The sequence below is a fragment of the Embiotoca jacksoni genome, unplaced genomic scaffold (assembly GCF_022577435.1).
Source record: "Embiotoca jacksoni isolate LCO1_2020_lvr unplaced genomic scaffold, fEmbJac1.0.p SCAF_82, whole genome shotgun sequence".
Taxonomy (NCBI): domain Eukaryota; kingdom Metazoa; phylum Chordata; class Actinopteri; family Embiotocidae; genus Embiotoca; species Embiotoca jacksoni.
Genome location: NW_027185439.1, coordinates 609,626 through 628,447, shown reverse-complemented (window position 1 = coordinate 628,447; position 18,822 = coordinate 609,626). Strand labels below are relative to the sequence as shown.

At 42.4% G+C, this 18,822-nt stretch overlaps 1 protein-coding gene across 2 annotated transcripts in view; it reads left to right on the top strand.

The window, feature by feature from the left end:
• Nucleotides 1-479: 479 nt before the first annotated feature.
• The window catches only part of LOC138192166 (potassium voltage-gated channel subfamily A member 1), a 27,349-nt gene continuing 9,006 nt past the window's right edge, over nt 480-18,822 (top strand). For both annotated transcript variants that reach the window (XM_069139406.1, XM_069139407.1), the window contains exon 1: nt 480-3,486. In XM_069139406.1, the coding sequence (XP_068995507.1) occupies nt 898-2,619 (1,722 nt within the window). In that variant the 5' untranslated portion in view covers nt 480-897 and the 3' untranslated portion in view covers nt 2,620-3,486. The remainder of the gene's footprint in view (nt 3,487-18,822) is intronic.

The window sequence follows — 18,822 nt, the reverse complement described above, 5'->3', positions numbered from 1 at the left end:
ACATTTACAGACTTTGTATTTCAGGTGAGAACTTGATGCTTTTTCAATGGGAGTCTATTGGAGCCAGCCCCTGGTGGCTCTCAGTGGTACTACACTTTAAGGCACTTATGCTTTTGGTTTCAGTTTTCAGAAACAGAAACTCCTATATGGGATCTATGAAAATGTCTAAATGCAAGAATAAATAAATATAAATAAATTACAAATAATTATTGGGGTATAAAGATGCTGAAAATAATCCCAAAAAGATTTTAAAATTGAACCTAAAATGAAGTTCAAATTGTTGAAAATATTTGTTTTAATTGATTTGTATTGTTTGTGGTGTTGATTGTTGTTTGATTTTAATGAAAAAGTCTGAAAGTAAATAAATGAAAGTGAATGAACTAAAATGGCCAGCGCGCGCACTCTGAGCTCAGCTGAGCGCGCCTCCGCGAGAGAGAGAGAGAGAGAGAGAGAGAGAGAGAGAGAGAGAGAGAAAGGGGGGATGACAGCTTGTCTCACATCCACAGACATTTTCAGAGGCAGCTAAACGGTCGAACAGCACTTTTGACGTCAGGAATAATCATTCGAGCCTCCTCTCTTTCATCCGGGTCTTCTTCTTCTCCTGCTCGTCTCCTTTTGGGTTTTTTAATATTTACTTCATCCGGACCTGCGAGCGGCTCCGAGCCTTAACAACACCACCACCAACAACAACAAAAACAACAACAACACATGCATTGATGTGAGGAGGGACCGCGGCTGGAGGCGCGCCGGCCGTGATTCAGAGCTCCGTCTCCATCTGCTGCACCTTTCGTTCCTCTCACTTTCTCTTTTTCCTGTAACGGACACCGGGAGGATGCTCGCGCTGCAGCTCAACAAGTCTCTCCTGTTTTTCACACATTAACTGTTGATGGCTGCGGAATGGAGATAGCCTTGGTGAGTTTTGAGAACGGCGGCGCTAAAGGGAGCGGTGGCGGAGGAGGTGGAGGCAACAATGCCGAGGAGAGCTGCCGGAACGCGCTGGATATCCCTCAGCCGGCTTTCGTTCAAAGTGGACTCGGAGAGGACTACAGTAAGGAGCTGAACACCCGGGGGAGTCCTCTGCAGCCGCCGCCGCCGCCGCAGCAGCAGCAGAGCTCCTGGAAGATCAACGACATGAACAACACTTTCAGCTGCAGCGAGAACGCCATGGATGCGCTTTTACGCGCGGACCACAGTCCCCATCTGTTCGACGAGGACATGCTGGACATGAACATGGACACGGAGAGCAACGAGAGGGTGCTCATCAACATAGCCGGGCTGAGGTACGAGACCCAGCTAGGCACCCTCAACCAGTTCCCGGATACTCTGCTGGGAGACCCCGCCAAGAGGATCAAGTACTTCGACCCTCTCCGGAACGAGTACTTCTTCGACCGCAACAGACCGAGCTTTGACGGGATTTTGTATTTCTACCAGTCCGGGGGGAAGATCCGGAGACCGGTCAACGTGTCCATCGACGTGTTCGCGGACGAGATCCGGTTCTACCAGCTGGGGGAGGAGGCCATGGAGAGGTTCCGAGAGGACGAGGGGTTCATAAAGGAGGAGGAGAAGCCGCTGCCTCAGAACGAGTTCCAGAAGCAGGTTTGGCTCATATTCGAGTACCCGGAGAGCTCCAGTCCGGCCCGGGGCATCGCCATCGTGTCCGTGCTCGTGATCACCATCTCCATCATCACCTTCTGCCTGGAGACGCTGCCGGAGTTCAGGGACGAGAGTGAGCTGCCGGTGACCAGCCGGCTGGACAACAGCACCGCGCCCCGGCCGTCCCTCACCTTCACCGACCCCTTCTTCATCATCGAGACCACCTGCGTCATCTGGTTCACCTTCGAGCTCTTCGTGCGCTTCTTCGCGTGCCCCAGCAAGTCGGAGTTCTCCAAGACCGTCATGAACATCATCGACATCATGTCCATCATGCCTTACTTCATCACCGTGGGCACGGAGCTGGCGGAGCAGCAGGGCCAGGAGCACCAGAACGGGCAGCAGGCCATGTCCCTGGCCATCCTCCGGGTCATCCGCCTGGTCCGGGTCTTCCGGATCTTCAAGCTGTCCCGACACTCCAAGGGGCTGCAGATCCTGGGACAGACTCTGAAGGCCAGCATGCGCGAGCTCGGCCTCCTCATCTTCTTCCTCTTCATCGGAGTCATCCTCTTCTCAAGCGCCGTTTTCTTCGCCGAGGCGGACGAGCCTGAGTCTCACTTCTCCAGCATCCCGGACGCTTTCTGGTGGGCCGTGGTCACCATGACAACCGTGGGCTACGGCGACATGAGGCCGGTGACTGTCGGCGGGAAGATCGTGGGATCTCTGTGCGCCATCGCCGGCGTGCTCACCATCGCGCTGCCGGTGCCGGTCATCGTGTCCAACTTCAACTACTTCTACCACCGGGAGACGGACCAGGACCAGTCCTCCCTGAAGGACGAGCCCAACAGCGGACGCGAGAGCCCCGAGCTCAAACGCAAAGGCAGCAAGTCGTCGACGAAGTCGCAGGACGCGGAGAACAACGATGGCGGCACGTCGGTGGAGAAGGCGAACATCAAGGCGAACAGCAGCATGGACTTCAAAAGATCCCTTTACGCATTCTGCCTGGACACGCGGGAGACAGACCTGTAGCCCCGCAGCCGGTGTCCTCACGTCTCTTCTTAACCTGAGCCCATAGTTGTGTAGAATAAACCCCCATTAATGGGCTTTTAAATCTTTTGCACATAACAGTCGGAGGATCAACACATTGCAATCCTGAAAAGTTTTAAGAGCGACGGGGATTGATTTAGAAAAAGCACATTTTAATCCCCCTCATCTGGTGAGCACATCCGTCGGAGTTATGAACAAACCACGGTGCATGTGATGCAACTCAGCGGCCCTTTAACGAAGTAGGAACACCTACAGAACATAAACTCAGACTGGGGGATGAATTAGTGGGAAATAGGACATGCTGCAGATAATCAAGCACAAGCAGGACTTGGAATAATTACTTGACATGGTGAGAGGATTAACGGCACCGAGCAGACTCTGTACATAATGTAGGAAGCAGTTCACACTCAGTAGTGAAACGAGAAGAAAAAAAAAAAAGCCAAAATTTTTATTTTTCCCAACGTTTTCGTTATGTTTACTCTGAAAAAAGCTGCAGCAGATGTGTACATACTTCCCATAGGCCTACTATTTATGGATTTGGTGTTATTGTAGATTACTTGGAGAGAAGAGAAGTATATTTTTCAGATGCAGACACCTGTTTTCCTCCGCTCAGGTTCTGTCCAAGATGTGAGATACTTTTGATTTTTTTTCTAAAAATGGGAGTGGAGTCGCTCTCCGAGGACCTCAAGCCTTGTTTCCCATCATTTTAAACTGAAGAACTTTGTTATTTTGAATTTGTTTTTGATAAAAAGGACATAAACTGGAAGTATGTAAATGGAGGGAATGACAAGCCAAGAAAAGAGGACAGAGCAGAGACCATCTGGAGAGATCGAGCAACACCAACACCAGGTCAGTGGCACAGAGACATTTATGTGGATGTTTATGAACATAGTTGGAGATTAAAGCAAGTTCATATTTGATGGGAACGCTCAGTGTTTAAAGAAGTTTGAGCAGGTAGAGTTATGTAATGTTATCCACAGATGAGGAGCTGTCCTTTCAGCACCATGCGCCTCGTTGTGTGGAGTCACACTGGTGACCAAATTTACATTCATGTGTTTGATTAAATTTAAATTTTATTTTTGCTAACAGGGTAATGTTTATATGATCTACTGCAACCTGACAGATTATTGACTTTTTAGATGTTGATATTTGAGAGATCTTGAAATAATATTTTTCGCTTCAGACCCCTTCACTTTTTGTAGATTTAACTTGAAATGAAAAAAAAAAAAGTTTTTGCCTTTAATCTACACTCAGTACGCAGAATGACAAAGTAAACACATAGTTTTAAAAAATATTGTAAAATTGTTTACAAAACTATTCAAGTCTTCCGAATGCAAGAAAAGAAAACTCAATTTTAATAACAGATCCAAAACATTCAGTTTATAAAGACCAAGCTATATTAAGAGTTAGAAAGTTAAAGTGCAACAACAAACTTGTCTGGTGTTCCTTGTCTCAATCACAGTTATGTGCAACACATTTGCAAAAGCACCAATTTTTATGGAAGGCAAATAATACCTGTAAAACCTAAAGTAATGGGAAAATGTTGAGGTGGAAATGTTTTAATGAACTACTTGAATAACTACAGTTTTATGGTAAAGTTCATAAACTGGTGGTCTTCAAAATCAACCTCAAACAAGGTGGTTGTGAGTCGTTCAGTTAGAAGCCCGAGGCGTCTTTAACAATCATCTGTCCCTAATTAAGAACAAACTGTTTGTGGGAAGATTTAGGAAGCATTCAGATGTTCTTGAAGCTCACGGCCTGAAATCACTGATGGATTAGTTTAAATTTGCTGCACTCAAGCCAAACATTAATCCCCAACATGGTGGCTCTCGTTTGGTCTCCGGCTATACGGTCCTGAACGCGCGTCACATGACACCTGACGTAGTGAAAAGTTTTACTGAAAGTGACTCAAACTGTGCGAGTCATGTCGGGGGAAAAAAACACAAAAAAACATGCTGAGTTTGACCTGTTTGGCAAGATGACAAGTTGGATTCTTTCAAAGCTGATTACAATGAGATTTACTGTCTACTATTGCAGAGGGATGAGTTTGTGTTTTTTTACAGATTGGATACGGGCCTCGTCTTTTCCTGCAACGTGCACACAATAGAACGGCGTTACACTGTTTATATGACAGGAAAATACTGAATAATGAATACAAACACGCAAAAAAAACCCTGTTGACTTCAGGCAGTTTCTGCACTTACATGGAGCGTCTTTTCTGAAACTCCACCTCAGCGTGGAGGGCGGGAGCGAGATTTATTCAATTTTTTAACTCATGTTCTCGTAGTTTGGTGGAAAAGTGAAGTGGACAGATGGCGTCTGCAGGCGTGTCGGTCCATCAGCTGTTGCGCTGGGTGTTAGCTCCGAAGCAGCTGGGAGCTTCCTGCACTTTTGTCCCAAGAGACCCTGAAGTGCTCGGAGGTGGGACGGAGGTCTTAACCGACCAAACAAGAACACTTTGAATATTTAAAGAGCATTTACCCAAAGTGTACTTTGGTGTTTCAGACTTTTAGGATGTGCATTTTCTTCAGTTTGAAGGGCAATCAGTTTCCTTTTTCTTTTTTTTTTTTACACCTTAAGCACCTTTAAAAACTCGTCATATTCAGTCAGTAACGGTCCCACGACTGTGAGGTTGAATCAACATGTTCTCCAAAGTCTCAACTGCAACTCTGCCAAATTTGGGGTAACAAACATGAAACACAACGATGCAGCATCCATTTTCATCATTCTGTCCAGAGGACAGAAAAAAGACCGAGCTGCTCGTCACCAGCTCAAAGAAACCAAGAAAGACATCTTATATAGATTTTTAAATGATCCAGCAGCACACAAACTCTTCCACAAGCAGAACAAACTTCATTCAAAAACCAAATGGAAGAAGAAACTAGTGAACCGAAATACTTAACTGGGACATAAAGATTAAAGCGTCTCAGTTGAGAAAAAATAGAAATCAATTTACCCTCGAAAAAGATCTAATTTTCCAGTGAAAGCCTGAAAACTCAAATTCCTCATAAAAAGCACCACAATCTTAAAAATTCAATCCACAATTTTTGCCTTTCTAGGTTTAATTCCTAATTTAAAAAATGGTCATAATTGATCTGTGAATAACTTAAAAGTAGTAGAGCAGATTTTACTGCTCGAGTACATGTTTGTTGGGTGGAGCTCAGCTATGTGAATAAATGTTACTGAACACGAGTAGCTCTGAAACTTTCTCCATTTTCCTTATAATTGGCTTCAAATTACGTTCGACTGTCTGACAAAGATCCTGATGTTGAACAACTAAATATAAACAACCTAGTTTAAAGGACATTATACGAGAGTTTCCAGGATATCAGTTAGAAACTAAAAGCGGAAAAAGTTGAAAATCTAAAATGCTACAAGTCTTCAGTTGTTGGCCGTAAGTAGCTCCTCGTCGATCCTCCACATATCCTGGTGATGTGGAGGATAATGAAGGAGCAGGCTGAGGACTGCTGGCCGTCTGATCGTTACATCAGGAGAAGTGTCTGCTGGTAACTGACTGCATGAGTCAAAGGCTGCTTCAATTGTTTTACAGCCTGAAGTGGAAAATGAAGCTCCTCGACTTACTCTAATTAAAACTAACGACATGGAGCTGCTTACTTTTGGCTGCTGGTGTCGGGTGATGAAGTCGGGCTCGTTGGGGTCGGATGGGTTTGGGTTCGGGACCATTTCTTGATGCCGCTTGACTTTGTGCACAACGAGATTTATCCTGTTGAAACAAGAAAGAGAAAAACACAAACGGTTGATTGGATGTGAACTCTGATCAGGTACGATCTCGAAGGTCTCTACCGTCTCCCTGAAGGAAAAAAAAGGAGGAAAACCAACACAAACATTTCATATTTCAATATTTCTGACTTTCTTTTTTCTCTTGGATGAGTGAAGTCAGAGGAAATACTGAGTTTAATGATGGTCTTTGGCTGATTAATATCCTGATTAATGAGTGAACTGCTCCGTTTAAAACCCTCAGAGACTTTTATGGTTGAGATTTGTTCTGACCTCCTTCATGTTGAGGTATGATTAAATATTTTATCCAGAGATGTTACGATAGCAAAAGAATGAAGGAATGTTCTCGGTCACGTGACTTCTGTCAAACCTGTTCAAGTCTCTAAAATGATAAACTGCGGTTGTATTTTAATGCTCAGCCTTTCTAACCCCATCATCCGTCAGCGGCCTGTAATCGTTTCTGGGGCTCTTCTGTTGGTTTCTGTGAGTGATCCAGGTCCCCTCGCTGCCCGAATCCGGTTAGATTACGTAATGGTTTGTTTATTCAGCCCCCCCTCCCCCTCTTCCCACTTGCTACCGTATGTGGACTCCGCAACGGCGATGGCAGTTTCCCTTTTTGCACAAAGAAAGACGGTCGTTTAGCATCATCTCTGTTGTGTTGAGCTTGTGTCAGTGAGCAGAAAAGCTGCAGGACAAAAATCTGTCCTGCAGATCCACATGGCACGAACCTCCGCCGACACACCGCCAGCAGTGCAGCATCTGGATGCAGCCGACCAAACGGCCAATGGACATGTTAGCCTGCATCTTCTATTACTTTCATCTGATTTCACCTGCTAATTACAGCCTCCATCACCAGCGTCTCCTCACCGTGTTCCCCCGCTCGCTTGTTAACAGCCAGACTTTTGTTTGTCGGCTACAAAAGTCCTCTCACCGCTGTAAGTGATGCTCAAATATCTGTAAACATCACGAAAAAAGATGCTCCTCTTTTCACATTTTGAATCATAGTTTTCCGTCCCTGAATGAAAGCTAACGGCGTGGCAGATGTTAAACATTATGTATGTTAATAGTGGCTGAAGGCAATGTGAGCGTCAACAAAGCCAAATGTTCACAATCTCAACCCGCAGACGAGGCATGAAGTGAAAGCAGCGTGAGGGACGATAACATTTCATAATGTTGTAGACATTTAAAAAACTCACAAACTTCTCGGCACACGAGCTCCTCTGTGTGTTTGTGCCTTTTTAAAACAAACCTCTTCAAATGATCAAATTAAAAACCAGAAGCTCGCAGCTCGATCAGCGAATGTAAATTAGATTATCTTTGTTCTTTTAAACAAAACATACTAAAAGATGAAAAAGTTATTTATTTTTAATTACCAGGCAGATTTTATATTTTTGTTGGTAGTTTGTATGTAAAAAAAAAAAAAAAAAAAGAACTTTAGAGTTGTTTGAAAATGTATTTTTGTCTCTTGGTGGACCATTGCTAGCGGTTTCTCTTTACGTCCCGTGTTTATGCTAAGCTAAGCTAAACATGGACTGCTGTGTAGTGTAAACCAGACATTTTCACCAGCACTTAGGGGGTTGAATTTGTGACTTAGCTGTCACTTTTACCAAAGTTGTTGTCAACTACAAACTACGGCTGTTTTACGGTCCTTTCTATTGGTTTTCTAATACTTCCAGTCTTTGTGCTAAGCTAGGCTAAAGGCATACTGGTGCAGCATCAGCTTTCTAAGTGTTGGATATGCTACATGTTTGGCGCGACCATAAAATCCTCAAGATATAAACATGCCTGTAAATATGTTGAGTGTTTTGTGACTTCACGGAAGGTGTCTTTTATGAATTATCACTTTTAGCTTCGTTGTTGTTGATTAACAAATATCTTCATTGCCCACGTTGGTTAAAATCACTGAAATTATTTCACTTTAAAGTTGTTGGATGGTGAATTTTGATTCTGTTTTTATGGAACTAGTAGTTTCCCGTTGCTTCCAGTCTTTATGCTTTGGTAGACTAAAGGCATTCTGGGTAAAAACCTCCCTAAATACAAACAAAATGAATCAAAACAACAAATAAAACTCGTATAAAAAGACAAACAGGGATTCTCTAAAGGTTTCTAAAGTGTGTCCTGATGTCCGTAAACAGTTCTCAGGTGTCCACATACTTTTGTTGACTCTAAACCTCCCGTGACTCTGTTGTTTCCCGCCGTTTGGGTTCATCAAACTAAAACTGCTCGGCGGTCCTCGTTATCTGCTGGACGCATGAATTAGCCAGATATTACAGGACAATCCACGAGCGCTGGGACGCCGTCCAATCGTCATAAATTCTGGCAGAGCCGCGGCGGCCGTGTAATCTGGTGAACTGGCGGCCGATCTGCAGATTCCAATTAGGGGAATCCGTCTGCTGCCGGCGGCTGAATGAACGCTCGGCGGCGTCCACGGATCCATAACGCAACCCTGGAAACCTCAAACCGCTTTCAGTTTGAGACGTAATCATCTGTCAGGTTTACAAGTAAATTTGGTGTGAAGTCCACTAACATTATGTTGACCGTTTTATTGGTCTACTTCCAACGAAATAAGTGAATCCACCTTTCAACAACTCCAAAGTTGTCTTGTTGACAGATTTTGGGATGAAGTTTTGGGCTAATTTGTGCACTCGGGCTAATTTCTCAGTTCTCAGTTTAAAAATTCTAATTATTATCAGTATGACTGAGGTTTAAAAACACAATTATGGACCTCCAACATTTTTCTAAATAATCCATTTGAATCTCCTTTATTTTCTCCGTTCTTCACCACGTCGGCCCGCTAATGTTGATTTAAGACGATTTAAAAACGACTTCGGTCTTCATTATCTCGGTTATTTTTCCAGCTAGGTCTCTGAATTGTCTTTGGTAGTTTACTGGCAGCTGAAACGGTTTCTTCTACAGAAGCGTTCAGATGTTCCTCGTCCCGTTTCGTCTCCTCCACTGTGTCGTCTGACCTTAAAACGCCTGGTGGGTGTGACGGCGAGGATTTGAGGCTAAAACTTTACTGCCGTGGCCTCAAAAAAACTTTGGGTGGAGATTAAGAAAAAGTTGCCGGAGAGGCGCCGGCACAGCTGTCAGAGTGACTGACATCTCATTCCACCGAGCGGAGAGATGGCGGCAACGTATCCGTGACTAATCCCGAACCGCGCTCCCAACAATTCATACAACACACAGAAGATGTACAGTATTTACATGAGATGCATTATCACGTTTCTATTTTTAGCACCAGTGGATGCACTTAATCCGGAGGCGTCTAACGCATCACGTGACACCGGAGCAACGCAAGAAATATTGCCGGAGAGCTGCTGCTGCACAACTAATTACACGGCTGCGACCACGCACGCCCATCAACCCTGATTACACCATTAAAAAGCACGACTGTCAGGAGTGAATGTTTCACACCGAGGCTCAGCTGGAGACCATGACGGAGACTTTTGGCACTAATACTGGCAGCGCTGGTGAAGTATGAAGGCGAGGTGATTAGCGTGAGCTTCCTCCTCCCCGACTCCCATCAGCCCGGGATAGAGCTGGGAGCAGGAGAGACAATACAACGAGGACGTTACATAACACACACACACATGTAAATACACACACACACACACACACACACACACACACACACACACACACACACACACACACACACACACACACACACACACACACACTGTCCTCAGCTGCAATCTCCACTGCTGCTCAAAAAAAGTGGGGAATCATGGAGAGAGCAAAGATGGGGCTAACGGAGTGACCGGCGTCGGCATGACGACTCCGGAGGAAACACCGCTTCACATTTTCAGGGTTTCGCGCTACACTCGAGTTATATCAGGACCGGTCTGTGTCTTATTAAAAAGCAACAACATCGTCATATTCCCAAGGTTGTGTTTCATTTCAGTTGAATCTGATTTGATATGTTTACAGTTGTAATGACATGGTGTCACCGAGTCGTTGGAGGGCCGGTACTTCCTCTTCTAGTTTGATCAGGTGGAAGATGTTGATTTAGACTCAGCTGTGGAGCCTCACTGGCTGAATTTAGGGATGTTTTTTTTCTATTCTGGGAAAGTTTGTTCACAGAGTTTAATGGTTTGATGGGAATCTGAATTCTGAAACATATTTAGATTTACTTCATAAATCCATAAATTATTTCAGTGTTTATTTTTGTTCTGAAGATAAAAACCCTCGAATGAGTCGCTGAGTCTGAACTTTTGATTGATACTGAAGAAATGTCCAGTAGATTTTATATCTTCAATAAAAACAAAAGTCTCATCATACTACCAAACGATCCTTGTATGCCGCTTCTCATCATGTCACTGTAGTCTATTGTATCACGATGTCTTTATGTATATTATGTCAGTAAGATTCATCTTTATCTGAGTAATGAGTATGAGTTGAATATTTGGGGGTTTTGGACTGATTTTGAGTTTTGGACATTTGAAGATGACGTTTTGGGAAATTACAAGAATAACAGGAATTAAGTCCACGTAATAATCCATCTCCTCGGCGTTCATATCACACCTCATTATTATTTCACCAGACGTGAGAGATAAAACTAATTTGTCCCATTTTCACTTCAAAGTGAAGAAATATTCTCTCTAAGATTTGAGCTGCTCCGTCCGTCAGTCAGTCCCCCCCCCCCCACCCCCCTATAATCTCTGCTGCTGATGTTCAGGATTTAAGCCTCCAGTTGCATAAGAACCAATCTCCTGTATGGAGGTGCAGTCGTAGAGCAGCGCAGGTGTTCGAATCTACCTGCCCATGAAAAAACACTCGACCACATGCGCCTCGGGTTCAAACACGTGCTCTCGCTCGAAAGACGTTGTGTTCACGTGAAATGAAAAGTAGAAAAAGGTTTGATTATCTGGAGGGAAAGTGACGTGTTTAAATGGGAAATAGGAGCTGTAGTTGCAGCTGAAGCAGTGAAAGCAGTTCAAGTGTCAGCTGAAGTGAAAATGCTGAAATGACTCAACTGAAGCTGAAATACTGAAAGGAGTGACAGTGTGAGCTGAAGCTGAAACCGCTCGAATAAGAACTGAAAGGATTTGATGTGTCAGTTGAAGTTGAAGAATGAAAGAAGTCGAAGTGTCGGCTGAAGTGAAAACAGTTTAAATAATGATTGAAGTGTAAGAAAGGAATAAACTGAACTTGAAACCCGTTAAAGACGTCGAAGCGTCTCGTGAAGCTGAAACAATAAAGAGAATGGAAGTGTCAGCCGGTGTTGAACCACTGAAATAAGTTATGTTCAAACACATTTCAGCTGCAGTTGAAGAATGAAAGACGTTGAAGTGTTGGTTGATGTTAAAGTACTGAAAGGAGTTGAGATGATGGCGGTTAAAGATGAAGCGCTGAACAACAAAGTTGTCAGTTGAAGTCAATGTAATTCAAGATGTTGAAGTGTCGTTGGACGTAAAAAAGATTTGAAGCGTCCGTTGAAAATAAAACACTGAAAAGAGTTGAGTCGCTACTTGAACTCCACATCTGGAGAGGAATGGAGAGTTTCAGTGATTTCAGTTTCTCGTTTAAACCGGTGGAACAACAGTTTGTGTTTCAGCACTAAAAGCAGCCGAACTGTCGGTTGACTTTAAATGTTTTTGTGTCATTTCGTATGAAATCAGCTGAAACTCTTGTTTTTTGTCCCGAGTTAACGCTGCTGGAATTATTACAGATCATTGAACTGTTTGAAAAAATGGAGATAAATACAAAACATAAATGTTTGATGGATATTTGACATTATAAAACAAAACGCGATGTAATTCTGTGCATGTTGAACATAAATCTGCTTTAGGACAACGTGGTTTCACAGATCAGCTTCTGATGCAGAAAAACTGAGCAGAAAAATGGACGAAAAACACGAATAAACGTGACAGAATCTGTCAAAGAAAGGAACAGTTCGACATTTTGATGCCACCATAACTATATATGTAAAAACAGCTGAATGTACAGCTACGAGAACATTTCTTGGTCGGTCAGTGGTCACTTCTTGAAGTTTTATACATAAAATGTTGTTTTTAGATTTCAGTTTTTTATTCAGGAACAACATTTAAATAACCATAAAATGTAGTATTTAAACTGTACTGCTTCATCAGTGAAAATTAGAAAGCACAAATCACCATTTAAAGACTCCTGAGAGCGAACAGACTGAACCGGCAGCACGTTATCTCAAACCTCCTGAACGCTCGCCCACGTTTATGTAAAACAGACCGATGAAGACAACAACGCCAAGTTCACTCCAGCCCGGCGTAGGTTATTTTAAACCTGGGCTGCACCGGGTCATTAAACGCAGCCGTGAGCGTAGAAGAGAGCGAGTAAATAGAAAATGATTGCCTCATTGGCGTGTGATAATTAAGGGTTTTCAGCCGAGCTGCTCAGCTGGCTCGAGGTCTGTGACATGGAAATGCAAGACTCGGATGAGCTTACGTAACCTAATTGTTTTGCCTCGGAGAAGAGCAGTTAACTTTAAAATGGAGAACGTTGTGAGGCTCGAATTAATCAAATACATGTAAACTCTGCTGAGGAAGCTAATTAATCCCTCTCGGTGTCCCCGCCCTCCGCCGCCATCTCCTTCCTCCATCAACTCCCGTTTCCTCTCATGCGACCAACCGGAGGGATGGTCGATTTATAATTACACACACACACACACACACACACGCACGCACACACACACACACACACACACACACACACACACACACACACACACACACAGTGGTAACGTCACCTCCACTCTAACACCTCACTGACTCATCCTGTCACTGAGATTAATGAACGTGTGAAATGCAAATAAACAGATTCCTAATTATGCTCAGAGGAACACGGAAGACTAAAACTGAGTGGTAGAAAATAACAAGTTGTACGTCTGGATTTATTCCAGGACTGGTTCACGTTCTGCTTCGTGGTTCTGTATGTTGTTCAAGCATGAGGAAAAAAAGAAGCACTGGAAAATATGACATTTATGTAATTTGACTCAAAGCGGCTATAATCTGTATTTCTACATAATAATGTATGAAATTATAAAAAAAAAAAAAACATGTTTGCCTCCAAATGTAACGCAAACATTTTGAAAAATAAATTCTCATTAGAAACCGTAATTTACTATTAATCTCCATCCTCTTCTGCTACGTGAATATTATGAGTCGGTTCTGGTTTAGATTTTTCTGCTTCTGCTAAGAACTCCGTAGTTGTAAAAGCACAGAGTGTCAATAGGGAGGAGGTCGGGGTGGATGGATGGGTTGAATACTTATTTTAGGCTGATTCATTGTTTGTTTTATTATTGTGACAGATATTCAGATGAGTATCATATTGAAGACACGTGGATGTTTTAACTATGGTGGCAGCAAAGGAAGAAGTCGGAGGAGGTCGGGGTGGACGGACAGGTTGACAACACGTTGGGCTTTAACATCAGGAGACTGTTGTTCATTTCCTGTTCAAATCAGACATTTTCACCAACTTTTTTTAATCTACTCAAAACATTCTTAGCTTTGTGCTAAGAATGATGTATGATGCATCTTCTATCTTTTTGTAATTGTCAGAGATATTGTAAACAGCTGGAAATGCTTGAAATCTTATTTCGTGGTGCTAATTTTTTATTCTTGCGCAACGATATAAATACGCAAAACAAAATAAATACACAAAACCATATAATATATGCAAAATGATATAACTACACAAAACGATATAACGAACGATATAAAACATATTTACATTTCTAAACAGAAAACACAGCGAGGATAACAAGACCACTAAATGTTACACAATCGTCAAGTTGTCCTGCTGTTTTTTTTTTTTTTTTTTTATGTTGCAGGGAATTTATTTAAAACATGAGGCAGAAGAGCTGTTTTCTCATTTTGAAGGTGATAATAAACTCACCGATTTAAATTATTGAATATAAAACTACGAGTCTGAATGCTCCGCTATGATAAATGTTAGCAATATCTTTTGGTAAAATATCCAAAACGGGTAAATTTACAGGTTAGAAAATGCCACAAAGCGTCTCCAGTGCAGATCGGATGTGTTTGAACAGTTTGTCGGCGGTTTTTCTGCAAGCAAGAGAGAGAAAAATCAAATAAGCAGAAAACAAGCAAACAAAGAGGCATCAGTTGAACGTTATCTAACCGGACTGACTGAATGCAACGTTTCCACATGAGCGGCTGCTGCCATCGCTTCTGCATCATCTGCTTTAAAGTGCAGCACCGTAACTGTCTGCCACGGGGCGCCGCAGCACCTCCACCGCTGCTCACAGCGATGATGAGGAGGAGGAAGATGATGATGATGACGCCTAAAGCCAATCACGCATACATCCTACGGGAGCCACGGCATCGTAAAGACCCGGCGTGTTTGTGCGTTGGGCGACGCTGTCAGAGGAGACGGAGGGCGGCGTTGTGTTGGACGTAGTTACATAAGAGAACACCTCCATTCACCAAATGTCAGACGCTCGTTTCAGCTGCTTCACTTTTAACCCTTCAGAGACCGAACCTGCAACACGGTGGGCCGGAAATACGAGAAATGGGTTCATCGTGTGACGCCGTCGGTAGTCTATGCGTAGCTTTTTAGTCAATTGGTGCCTTTTTGTGGTTGTTTTGTGTCTTTGTGTTGTTTTGTGTTGTTTTGTGTTGTTTTGTGGTTGTTTTGTGTTGTTTTGTGTCTTTGTGTTGTTTTGTGGTTGTTTTGTGTTGTTTTGTGTCTTTGTGTTGTTTTGTGTTATTTTGTGTTGTTTTGTGTCTTTGTGTTGTTTTGTGTCTTTGTGTTGTTTTGTGTTGTTTTGTGTTGTTTTGTGTTTTTGTGGTTGTTTTGTGTCTTTGTGTTGTTTTGTGTTGTTTTGTGTCTTTGTGGTTGTTTTGTGTTGTTTTGTGTCTTTGTGTTGTTTTGTGTTGTTTTGTGTTTTTGTGGTTGTTTTGTGTCTTTGTGTTGTTTTGTGTTGTTTTGTGTTGTTTTGTGTCTTTGTGGTTGTTTTGTGTTGTTTTGTGTCTTTGTGTTGTTTTGTGTCTTTATGGTTGCTTGATTCACTATTTCCATCTCCCTCTTTGGGACGCTACACCAGCACCTTGCAGGTCTGTTCAGTCGCTGCAGGAACTTCACCTGTAAGTTATTGACACTAAGCTGCGAAATTCAAGACAACCGAAGGTCTTAATGAAATAAATCCTCAATGAAACATTAAAACAGACGGAGTGCAGCGTTCTGAAGCAGCTTTAAAAAGACTGATTCTAACAAAATATTTTGGCAAGAAAATAGTGTCTCTGTGTTTTTGGTATTTTGGCAGCAGCTGCGGTGATAAGCAGTTATTCTGTTTCACTTTCATCACAGACTCTGACCTAAAATACTCCGTAAACACGGGAACTTATTGTATGTTTAAAGCCACACGCGTCACGTCTGCACAGAAGACCGTCAGGAACAACACAAATATGTTTATACACAAATAGTTTACATCAGCAAACATGTTTTGTTGGAAGTGTTGACGCCCACATTGTGTTCTTTATTAACTTATTTATAAAACATTTATATTTCTACAATATTTCCTCCTGTTAAAACATCTTGTGGTTATTTACCGAACACCGGTTGTGTGATTGTTTTCTCAAATTCACCGTCTATTTCACCGGCGCGTCAGATGTGGGTTAATAGTTCCTGACAAAAGGCCAGTTGTTGCTGGTGTTGAAGCGGAGAAAACCTTTTCTAGTTGTGTTTTTAATGGGAGTTTAAAAAGATGTCAAATCAGAGACTGTTTCCGTTCAGAACGTGTGTTAATATAATATTTCTGTATTTATTTTGTGGCAGCTGTATTAACACGTCAGTTTTTTTTAACAAGAAGTTGTATTATTGCAAAACTTTTGAAGTGTTTCAACAGAAATGAATTCGCGCCTCGTGTTTTTTTACGCTGAGTTGCACAAAGTAGATCAGTCGGACAGGAAGTCGGACAGGAAGCTGGTTGCTTTTCAAAATAAGACTCCTGAACATTCATCACGTCACTAAATCAACAGAGTAGAAACAGTTAACAGTTTGAATGTGAAGTATAGATACGATTATATAATAATATAGACTTTCTAACAACTACAGCAGTTTTAAGTTGGTTTGCAGGCGACAGCGCAACAAACGTATTTTTTTGGGTCAACTTAGATTTATTCCAGAAAAAAGAAAATCGTCCAGACTTGAAACATGAAATAAACGTGATTTTCTTTTGGCTTTTCAAACTAATTTGAACTGTTTGAAGTAAGAAATAAAAAGACAGAATTAAATTATCCTAATTTTAAATGCTTGAATAAGAGCGACCGACCGGTGTGACGGTCAGTTTTTGATGTTACCGTCACAGTTGACAAATTCAAGAAGTCAAATTTTCTTTCTTTATAACCCCGTTTACATCTTTTATTCTTGAACTATATTTCACAGGATGTTTGTTTAAAATGTAAATCCAGCAAAGTGACTCTTAATTACACAAATGCAGAACAGAAATCATGAATATGAATGACACAATCAAGTACAAGTAGTTTAATACTGCTGACTCAACACTATCACTGATAATATTAAAAAAAAAGAGACGGTATAAAGAGCTGGTTCAATAGCTCTCAGTAATGGACCGTAATGGACCCTTTCCTGAATTCAGCAGCTATTTTTAGGGGCTTAAGGAGGGAAAATCCTGTTTCATTATCCACAGACGAGGTGACACAACTGCGTCACATAACCCTGTGATTTTTATTTTTTTATTTTTCTGGTTTTCGGCTGACGGGCCGCAGCAGCACGTTCGACTCCATGTGCCACATCAGTCATGCATGAACACACAGATTTAATTACTCAGTAATAATATTCACCATGTCTAACCCGGGTTATAAATAGACTGTGTGTGTCTGTGTTGTGCTGTTTGTAGTAATCAGAGTGGAGCCGCTGTTGGTGTCGCAAGCACACCAACAGCGGCCGCAAGAGGGGGGCGGGGTCACGCGCTCCCAGCGGCCAATCGCAGCAGGGCCTGGCTTGATTGAACGTCGCAGGCCGGCCACCGTTAACGACGCAACTCCTGATGAAGCCCGAAGGCTCGCCGCCGCGGACGCCGGTCACAGATGTGTGTCGGCGCTGATGGAGGCACGACGACGACGGCGTTTTATTTTATTGTCGAACGAGAACATCGTTTAATCGAAGACCAGGAAGCTCCCAGAAATCTCCATCGTCCGTCCGATGATGTGGATTTTACAGTTTAAAAAAAAAGTTTATGTCCAGTTTCTTACTGCATCTTTGTGTGTGCAGTTACCACGGTTACCACAGTTACCACGGTTACAGGTGTTATTCTGGTGATTTGTTAGTTTGTCAAAATGCCTCTAACATTATCGATTTTGTTTTCAAATTTTTGTTTTCCCGCCTTTATGTCAAGTATTTTTTACTTTAATACCTTAAGTACAACCAAAATTGGCCCAAATTGATTTATTTATTTTTTTTGCATTTTTTTTTGGATCAGGACGAGTTAATTGATTCGGAGATTGTTCCCCTGGAAGAAGAAAAAAGAAGCGACTCTGAAAAAAGTTGGTGAGAGAATTAGCCGTCACGTTTTAATGTTCAATATTCAACAAAGGTTCGGCATAAGTTAAAGAACATTTAGGTATATTTGACGACTAGAGGGCAGAAGAACTTCACAACGAGCCGATAACCACAAAATATTGAAGGATTAGAGCACAATATTCTCTTTTTTAGCTCTATTTTTGGTCTCCACCATCTCCTGAGGGAAAAAAAGAGGCTAATAGAAACTGCAGAGGTTTGCCATGATAAGTGTTCCCATTTACACGTAATGATTTGAGTCATTGCAACATCAAAATATTGATTAGTGAAAGTTAAAACCAAGAATATGTTTTAAATTTGTCATAAATATCCTCCATCAGAGCGACTCGAGCTCGCGTGTTTCATGAAATCGGTTCCCGACTGACGAACACGTCGGCAGCAGATCGTCACACTTCGCTCTCGGAGCGTCCGAGGTGTGAAGTCGTGGGCCGAGTCGCCGAATGTTCCTCCATTCATCTCCGAGCCGTTAAATCAGCGCAGCGTGAACTGGAGCAGAAATCTAGTGACGACCGGGTAAAACACTGAACACTGAACAGGAACGTTGTTTAGAGCTGCGGTTCACCTGTAACTGTACTTCTTCACATGTTCACGCTTTCCAGCTGCAGCATTTTACAGGAAGTGATGAATACTTGAACAAGACGTGTTACATTCCTGATTTTCTCGACAGATACTGAAGTATTGCTGCTGTGTTTTCATGTCGGATTCGTACTCTCTCTGGTTGTTCTGGACTTTTTTGGGGGGAAAAATGTGTGTAGCCCAAAACACCACACGGCTGTAGACTCCTAATATTGTTTTTCGATCAATACGTTTTGTCGAAGTATTGTCATCAGTTCCTCACATTACTTGATCCGAGAAACATCCGATTTTGGGTGAAAATCTTAAGAAAAACACAAAATCTTTAACATG